Source organism: Engraulis encrasicolus, chromosome 19 (assembly GCF_034702125.1).
Source record: "Engraulis encrasicolus isolate BLACKSEA-1 chromosome 19, IST_EnEncr_1.0, whole genome shotgun sequence".
Taxonomy (NCBI): Eukaryota; Metazoa; Chordata; class Actinopteri; order Clupeiformes; family Engraulidae; genus Engraulis; species Engraulis encrasicolus.
Window position 1 is genome coordinate 33,171,816 of NC_085875.1, and position 10,000 is coordinate 33,181,815.

Sequence of the window (10,000 nt, forward strand, 5' to 3'; positions counted from 1 at the left end):
GCTCTCCCCCATCCTCCTCCATGACTGAGATACCCTGAGCATGGTACCGCCACACTGCTCCCTTGGGGGGCCATTGGGGGCTGCCCCCTTGCACGGGTGAAGCATAAATGCAATTTCGTGCAGTGAACACTTGTGTGCTGTGTCACAATGTCAATGGGAGTTGGAGTTTCCCAGTTGGACTTTCACAGAAAATGTTCTACGTTGTTGTATTAGTACAATACATTAAGCAAGACATGTCTGGATGGACTTCATCATTTCAGTTATTTATTATCACAGCTACTCACCATCAATGACAACCAGGGCTCACCAGCCAACCAGCCAAATGCTGGGAAAATTAAGTTTTGCTGGTAGAAAAGAAAACATACTTGGCACTTTGACCCATTATTTAATGTACCGGTATGTTTGGAGATTAACATACTAGCCATTTTGGCTACTAGTGAATAAAAAAAAGTTAATTTAGAGCCCTTCTGAAAACTCCAACAACTGGTACAGGTGATCAGTGCATCAGGGGAGGAATGTAAGGGTAGGCCCGATGGATGAGGGGAACAGCATCACTGATGGTGAGGTCCTGGTGCTGCTGCAAAGCCAAAGAGGAAGAAGCCTCTCTGGACACCACTTCATGTTGGCTCCCCCATCTAATTAGAAAAAAAGAAAAGACAAACATGCTATTTAAAATGAATCTAGCCATGCATTATCATGTACTGGTACAGTACTGAATAATTAACTCCTTTGGCAATATTGTCTGAATTAAAATGTGATGTAAAATGTCAGAAAATAACACTCATCCCAACTTACTACTCATGTATTTACCTGTGGGGTACCTGCTGGGATGCTATTCTTGGACGTCATCCTGGCCACCATGACTCATGGTTTTAGTTTGGGTGCTGACCACCTGACTGATGAACCTGCAATTACTAAACAATAAAAACAATAAAAGATAAATAACAGGTTTGTTGTGCTTTTCTTTCTCTTGTGAAGGTCATCTTTTCAAATTATTTATTTAATCAAATCAAAATTATTTAATCAAAGTATGTAACCGACATTCTGTCCTATGTGTTTCTACATGTGCAATGTAATGCAACACCGATTTGAAACATTGAAGTATGTCAAGTCAGCTTTTATTGTCACTTTATTTATGGTCATACAAGGGAAACGACGTTTTCTCTCTACCATGCCAGGACATAGACAGGACTGACAATTACAGACAGACAGAAAGTGCAAGACAGGACAGGTAGCAGTGATGGACTGGTAACATAAGTGGTCAATAATAATACAGTACAAATGAACATATTGGACATGTAAACAGAAGATAATTATATTTCACAATAGCCTACATTGTGCAGACGTGGCTAAACAACAATGACATCCACTTGGATGAAACGAAGCGAGAGAATTCAAGTTAACCTACAAGATACATCTGAGATGAAAAGATATGCTATTCAAAACACCACTTTGCGAAATGCCTGACACAAAATGTACCGTGCGTCTTGTAGCCTAGTAAGTTAGGTTAGCAGCATTATCTTACCTGTGCCATGCCACGAAGAAGAGGATGCAGCCGCGGTGCCCAGCCACCAATGAAGAAACGGTGCATAAATGTGCTTATTTTGCCAATGCAGAGGTTTGGTTTAAGTTCACAACTTTACTGAAGAAAATAAACACGGGATAAAAAATATATATCGCAGGCAGAGTAAGTTCATGGCTGGAAGCAAGCAACAACTTTCTCTTCTTCTCCCAGTTTGTCGATACCGCCCGTCCCCGTTATGCCATCTAGTGGAGCAGAATACATTTGAATAAATCTGATTTGAACACATCCACCGTGGCCAACCTAGCCTGATAACGCCAGGTACATATCCCGTTTAAAAAAAAATACAAGAACTACATGTTTCTTTGGTATTTTATGGTCAAAGTTGTCTTCGTCTGCATATAATTCCTATGTACGAATGTGTACTTCTGCCGTCCAGCAAAATCGATTACGTAATATTGTGACGTCAATGCAAATGATGGATATGATTTTGCCAGACACATGATGAGGCAATGATCTCAACAACCTCTGAGCTGACAAACATTGGGAGCAAACAGGGGATTTCTCCACACCCTATAGGGAGCAGCTATACCGCAGGCCAACAGATTAACCACGCCACGCCAGACCTGTATAGACGCCACACTTCTTCTTGTACCGGTATTTGACAGTCAGAATAAAGTGTGTTTCTCTACCATAGGACCAGGAGACCCAGTTACCTCTGTGGAGCTGCCTAACTACAGTACCTACACAACCAGGAGGGCCTTACTCCCACAACAACCTCGTCCATACTCTTTTCATTTGGACGTCTTTGTTTGGGACTGGACTACTCAGGGAGGGATAGACAAGGACTGAACAGCAACAGGAGAAGAGGACTGAGTTGTGGTTCTACCTCGACTCTAGTCCACTACGATGGCTCTGGAGTCCAGCCAGGTACAGTTGCCTTTTACTTACCTGGCTAAGCCTTGTTTGCTGGATATTGCTCATTGTCTCTATGGGTAGATATTTTCATTTATTTTCCTTATTGTGTTTGAGTGTGTTGGTGTTTATTTGAATGCATTTTACTTGTTAGCATTGGTGTGTTGGTGGTAACTGTTTTACCTCGCGTTGGTGGGTGCTTATTTGATGTGCGTACGTGCATAGATGCATGTGTGTGTGTGCGCGCGCGTATTTCTGTGTGTGTGATCGATAGAGGAGAGGGACTGAGCTGAAGCCGGTGATTTGGTGGATATTTTTGTCTGAGTAATTAAGCACAGAGATACCTCTAGACTGCAAGCCCACACACACACAAACAACAGAGAAATAGAGAGAGAGACAGAGTCTGTGGGATGTGATTACAGTCCTTATTAGCACACGGGTGGTTGACATGACGCCCTGTTTTTACAAACCTACAAAATTTATATTTTTCCTCTTGAAAACAAATGTAAATGAAAGAAGATGTGGTACATCATGTTTCATATTAGTCTTAGATGAGAAGAAATGTTTTTGTTAAGATTTATGTAAAGGTTTATACAGCTCCAGGCCTTTTTATTAGAATACCATGAAAAAGTTGATTTATTTCCATAATTCCATCAATAATGTTAAACTGTCATGGATTGTAGATTCATGGCCCAGTTTTTTAACTATTCCAATCATTATTTTTTTTCTTTTTATATATGTTGGCCTTCCAGCTCAAAAAACCCATGAATTGGGGAATTCGCATTATTAGAATATTGTTATAAAATCACATTTTTCTTCATCAAAATTCGGGTCACATTAAATCAGTTGAAATGTGATACTTTCTACATAACATGCAATGGTCAATACTTGGTTAGGACATTCTCTGTCTTCATAATGGCCATGATGCGTTTAACATTGAAGTCAATGGCAAAAACAGTGCATGGGAGTTATGGAAGCCCAGATATCCTTGATGCTTTGCTGTCAGCTGTTCTTGTTTGTTGACCTGGTACCCCACACTTCACTCTTCAATATACCCTGTAGATTTCCATGCCACGTTTTGGCGCTAACTCACCAGTTTAATTCTAAATAACCAGAAATGAAACCCCATTGAAAATGAATGGGGTTTAATTTCTGTTGAGTTAGAATTAAACTGGTGAGTTAACACCAAAACGTGGCATGGAAATCTTCGGGTATATTGAAGAGGGAAGTGTGGGGCACCAGGTCAACAAACAAGAACAGCTGACAGCAAAGCATCAAGGATATCTGGGCTTCCATAACTCCCATGCACTGTTTTTGCCATTGACTTCAATGTTAAATGCATCATGGCCATTATGAAGACAGAGAATGTCCTAACCAAGTATTGACCATTGCATGTTATGTAGAAAGTACCAGATTTCAACTGATTTAATGTGACCCGAATTTTGATGAAGAAAAATGTGATTTTATAACAATATTCTAATAATGCGAATTCCCCAATTCATGGGTTTTTTGAGCTGGAAGGCCAACGCATATAAAAAGAAAAAAAAATAATGATTGGAATAGTTAAAAAACTGGGCCATGCATCTACAATCCATGACAGATTAACATTATTGATGGAATTATGGAAATAAATCAACTTTTTCATGGTATTCTAATAAAAAGGCCTGGAGCTGTATGTCAAATATCCTGCGGTGTGACTGTAACATTAATACAACCTGGAATATATACAGCTATAAAATAAACCAACAACATTTTGAATAATTTATAAAGCATTTGTCATGATTGCATAAATATTAACCTTATATTAAAAAATATGAATGTAAAAAAAAACTCAAAACAGTAATATTAACTACAAGTTCAATTTCGAAACACAAATTGCGTCCTGCGGGGTGACAAGGCCAACTACAAGGGTCTTAAAGACAGGCTCCTTTATTTGTCACATTCACACAATTATTACAAGTAATATAGTGAAACCATGCTGTGAAATCACAGTTGTCTGCCTGTGCGATGCATAGGCGTGTGTGGGTGGGGGTGGGGGTGCGGGTGGGTAGTAGGCCTAGTGTGTGTGTGGGGTGGGGGTTAAAGGAACAATAGCAGAAAGAGCATTGGGGATATGTTTGTGCAGAATATGTATTGCAGTTATGTCACACCAATGATGTCACACTGCAGGACACATTTTCCCAAAAATGGCAAAAATTAGGCGAAATTCCACGGACCACTGACATCCCCATTTTTTCAATTTTTTTCCCAATTTTTCCAACCATTTTTTCAGGAATTGGAATATGTTTCCTCCTTTAAGTGTGTTACGGCCTTAAATGTCAACCACCCACAAACACAATGCGGTTTTGATGAGACGAGGGGTGCATTCCGATATGCGACCTTGTGTCCTCCACTTGTACTTGTGGCCTGACGTTTTGCTGATGTCCCGCCTCCATTGAGAAAACAATTACGTTCCCCCACTGTCAGCCTAGCCACAACAATTTTTGGGGTACTATTCTTCATTCAACATCCAGTTTGCAAATGAGAAAATTACTTTACAATTGAGCTTTTGAGAGATATTGAAATATAATCCTGTTGTCAGTGACGTCATCATGATGTATTACTTCCTGGTATGAGGCCACAAGCACAAGTGGAGGGCGCAAATCTACATATTGGAATGCACAGGAGGTTTCCCATTGCAGAGCACCAGGGTTCCTGTCTGTACACCGGGTTAAAACGGTAACATGGCGCTATTCAGACCTGCCGCTATTCAGATATTAATGTCTATTGTCTGAATACTGGCACGTTTCCCACCGAAATCTGCCATTTCTGTGGTTTGTGCAAGCTACGTTGCTCAGTTTTTTTCAGTTTAGGGAGAGTTACCCTAACCCTAACCCAACCCTATGGCATATCTGGTGTCTGAATAGTATGGTATGTCTGAATAGCGGTATGCCTGAATAGCGGCATGTCTGAATAGCGATTGCCCCCCGTTAAAACAGGCACAACTCCACATCACAGGTGAACCTAGAGATATCTGCCCATTGCCCACTGCAATGTTCTCCTAACCTGACATCTCCCACCTCTTCCTCACGCAACCATCTGAGTCTTGTGAAAGTCAGAATCATTTCTGAATAAATTAGCCAATCAGGATTGCCGGGTGGGATTTTCCCATAGATGGGCGTTGTTATGGCTCTACTTCCAACTGACGTTCTCAACTGCAATACGGGTCGAGTGTTATGAGAGTGACTGAAGTGGGACGTCAGTGAAGATGACGGACAGATTGTTTATCCAATAACATGCAAGGATTTTCCAGAAAGAGCCTCATTTGAAAAGGTCTTGGTTGTGGGGATACCCAGATGGTATCATGAAGACAAAGTTGAAACATACCAGCGAGAGTCAGGCTACTTAGGAGAGGTTGCAACCTCTCCAGGCTAGTTTCAGTTTAAAAAGTTTCAAATTACTGTTCATTTACAATGTACACTCTGTACTGTGTAATCACACTGTAATCGTTAAGTGCAGATGTGTAGATCAATTAAATTTCACTTTACTGTACACAGGCGTTTGTTAAAGTTACAGTGCCAAGGATGATGTGAATGTACTTGAGGCTGATAACCCCAGGATATGATAAGATAAGATAAGCAACAGGTGTGTGTGTGTGTGTGCGTGCGTGTGTGCGTGCACGCACATGATAGCGGACTTCTTTTACAACTACACACTACGTTTCACTTCTCATTTGAGGAATATGAGTTCCAGGAAAAGGAGGTGGTTAAGTGTCGCGTGTACCTCATTGTGTAATAATGAGCCTGAACAGGGCTTTTAGATGAAGAAGAGGAAAATAATGTGCACACACACACACACACACACACACACACACACACACACACACACACACACACACACACACACATGCTCACACAGACACTCTCTATTTGTCTTTCTTCTCTCTCTCTCTTTCTCTCTCTCTCTTTCTCTCTCTCTCTCTTCCAGGAACATTTCATTAAGGGCAGGTGATTTCCAAGAAGTGGAAGACATCTCTCTCTCTCTCTCTCTCTCTCTCTCTCTCTCTCTCTCTCTCTCTCTATCTATCTATCTCTCTCTCTATCTATCTCTCTCTCTCTCTCTCTCTCTCTCTCTCTATCTCTCTCTCTCCCTCTCTCTCTCTCTCTCTCTCTCTCTCTCTCTCTATCTCTCTCTCTCCCTCTCTCTCTCTCTCTCTCTCTCTCTCTCTCTCTCTCTCTCTCTCTCTCTCTCTGTAGACTTTGGTATGTTACCTCCATTGTGGACATTGTGTATGTTCTGACTAGTAACTGTGCACTGTGCATACAATGTAATGTACAGTCATTGATTCTGACCTATCAAAGAAGAGCCTCACCATCCATTCCACATTAACGCTTTACAGGGGTGATGTCGGGGTCAGGAGGAAGGCTGAGAGATGGAGGGAGGGAGGGAGAGAGGGGAGGGGAGGGGTGCTTGTGATGGGAGTTAGTCTGAAGGGTGGTGGCATCCAGGGCTGGACTGGCCATCTGGCATAGCGGGCATTTCCAGGTGGGCCCTGTACACTCATGGGCCCCTATTTTCAGAAATGTAAAGCATTTTTTTTGTTGAGTGATTCAATTCTGCGTCGCTAATAATGAGGGGCCCCTCTAACCCCTTAAGACGCGGCTTTATAAATTTGTTATTACCAGTATGGTAATGACCAAGTCGTGGTGCATTTCTAAAGGGCCTGTGTTGTGTCATAGTATTGTAGTGCTATGGTAGTTACATTTCAATGACTATTACAGCGTGCCACTGGAGGTACGGCGCGCATTAAGGGGCTACGCCAAAAGTGCCCGGGCCCTATTTCTCCCCCAGTCCAGCACTGGTGGCATCACTGGAGTGGAAATGCAACACATGAGTGGCCATAGTAATGTCACTGCAGTCAGCCGTGCTGCCAACTCCTCAGTGAGTTAAGAAGTTAAAGGTCGCCCGAAAAGTCACAAAAGTCATCAGAAGTTGCCAAATGAAATACTTGCACATTTGCATTCTGCAAGAATATTATATATTATAACATTATATTATAACATAGACAATAAGCTGTTAGTGATCTGTTTTGTTCTGAGCCCTGAGGAAGGTCAGCAGACTGAAAGCTTGGCTGATTAAAAAGAACACAAATGGGATTTAAGTTTGCAGACATCTTTCTTTCTATTATGCATAGTGATCTGTTTAAAAAAAATGGTTTTATACAAAGTTTATTGTCTAGTGTAGACTTAAAGTATCGTGGTGTAAAAGTGCCCTGTACAATGTGATATTCTTAGCAGCTTTTCTGTCGTTCTTCTAATGACTCCCTTCATAAGCCCGATTCGGACGGGATAAATATTACCTATGGACCCCTGGTAATTCGCAATTACCCCTGGACCTCCGTGATTTTTCGGGGCGCATTCGGACGGGATAAATAAACGTCTGTTATTTACTCAATTCACAGACATTACAAGGGGGTGCAGACGGCGCGCCTATGTGAAATTACCCCAGGACGTCTGAGTTTCGCCGAATTACAGTAGGTAATTCGCGGCGGAATTATTACCTCACAAATCGCAGACATGGCACATTCGCACAGGACTAAGAACTCAGACATTCTCTGTAATTATTCCGAATTACCGGGGGTCCATAGGTAATAAAAGTCCCGTCCAAATCGGGCTATAGTCTAGTATTTCTAAATACATGAATTGGTTCTATTGGCAACACTGACTACAGTGTGTCTTCAACAAACAAATGAATGAACAACCTAAAGAACCAACAGAGTGAACGAATACAGGCGTGCATTTCAATGCCATTGGATTCCTCTGAACGTTGACTCGCAACAAACACTATTCCGTAACGACACATTACATCATGTCGAGTTGCGTTGCATCACTGAAACACAATAAACCATGTTCAGCTGATGCTCTTTCTCTGGAAAATGGACTGTGAAGGAGCAAAATATACATTCACGTCTGGACTGGCCATCTGGCATACCGGGCACTTCCCGGTGGGCCCCGCACCCTTTGGCTGTAGGGGCCCACAAGGGTGCGGGGCTCACCAGTTCTGCACCGCTAATTATGAGGGAGCCCTATTCCTCCCCCAGTCCAGTCCTGTATACGTTCCCCAACAGTCCCTGGCCAGAGACAAGGGCAGAGATGGCCTTGGTGGAGAGGACTTTGGCTATGACTGGGAGTGAAAGAGAGAACACTCTCTTTTTTCATAATCCCCCACCCACATCTTACTCCAGTAATCAGACCTGCAATCCTACAACAGCTGGACTGGAATGAAAAAACAGCCCAGACCTCTTTGCACACGGCCCTCTAACAGAGCTGGACTGGGACCAAAAAGGTCCCCCCCCCTATGTTTTGCACCAGTCGCTAAGAATATTTTTTAAAAAGAAAGAAAAAAAACAATATCCCTACCTGAGGACTGTCGGCCCACCGTGGAATGGTCTGTGCGCCAGATTACCCGTCCATGCCTGCCAACAAACAGCAAGACCAGATACCTAAGTTATAATACTAAGTGCCTCACAACACACAGTTCTCCTCATGCATTGCAAACTCGCATTCATCACACACACACACACACACACACACACACACACACACACACACACACACACACACACACACACACACACACACACACACACACACACACACACACACACACACACACACACACACACACACACACACACACACACAGGGGAAAACATACCCATCTCTCATTTCCTTGAGGGTGAATGCTCAGAGAGTGTTCATGGCCATTTACCTTTTACCGATGGCCAGATGCAGGGCTACTGACAGCTTTGGCTGGGCCCATGACAAAGACAAAGGGCCCCAAACCCAATACATATAATGCAATGAGGATCCAATTCTGGGCCCCTCTCTCCCTGGGCCCGGGACACGTGACCCGTTTGTCCCCCACTGTCAGCTTCCCTGGCCAGATGCCCAGTGCTGCTGTGTGGTGCTGATGGGTTTTAGAGAGCCGTGTGGAGTGTTGGGGAGTCTGGAGTGGCCTTTTTTCCTGGAAGGACAGAGGCGGCTGGCTGCCAATGATGCTTTGAGCTCAGCTCCGGTGGTAATGGCACCCTCAATTGTACTTCTGTGGTATTACAGTACAGTGCATTCCTGACACTTTAACCCAAAGCATCTTATAGTCATTTTGGAGCAATTTGTGGTAAGGTGCCTTGCTCAAGGGAACCTCAGCCATGGATGGGGGTGTAGGGAGCGTATTCCTTCTTCACTCTGCTAATGGATTGATTCGAACCTCGTTCAAAGAGCAACTCCCTAACCCTATACATTTTATAGTCGGGCTTGGCTGGCTAAAGTGAACTGAGAATAAAGTAGGCCTAAGCTTAAACTTTGACTTTGATTTGACTTTGCCTGTAGTGAGAGCAGATCAGGGTGAAGCAATTGAATGTGTTCCTGCAGTGTCCATGTCCCACAGGGGTGGTGTGTGTGTGTGTGTGTGTGTGTGTGTGTGTGTGTGTGTGTGTGTGTGTGTGTGTGTGTGTGTGTGTGTGCGCGTGCGTGCGTGCGTGCGTGCGTGCGTGCGTGCGTGCGTGCGTGCATGCGTGCGTGT

The 10,000-nt window shown here is 43.2% G+C and overlaps 1 protein-coding gene and 1 long non-coding RNA gene across 2 annotated transcripts in view; one reads left to right on the top strand and one right to left on the bottom strand.

Annotated features, from left to right (window-relative positions):
• Positions 1 to 242: 242 nt before the first annotated feature.
• LOC134435289 (uncharacterized) lies at positions 243 to 1,718 on the bottom strand. Its single transcript, XR_010031993.1, has 2 exons — positions 1,526 to 1,718; positions 243 to 914 (listed from the first exon to the last, which is right to left on the bottom strand). It is a non-coding gene; the product is annotated as an uncharacterized LOC134435289 (long non-coding RNA).
• A 408-nt stretch (positions 1,719 to 2,126) lies between these two features.
• creb3l3b (cAMP responsive element binding protein 3-like 3b) overlaps positions 2,127 to 10,000 on the top strand; it is a 26,032-nt gene continuing 18,158 nt past the window's right edge. The window contains exon 1 of the mRNA XM_063184171.1: positions 2,127 to 2,452. Within this exon, the coding sequence (XP_063040241.1) occupies positions 2,432 to 2,452 (21 nt within the window). The 5' untranslated portion in view covers positions 2,127 to 2,431. The remainder of the gene's footprint in view (positions 2,453 to 10,000) is intronic.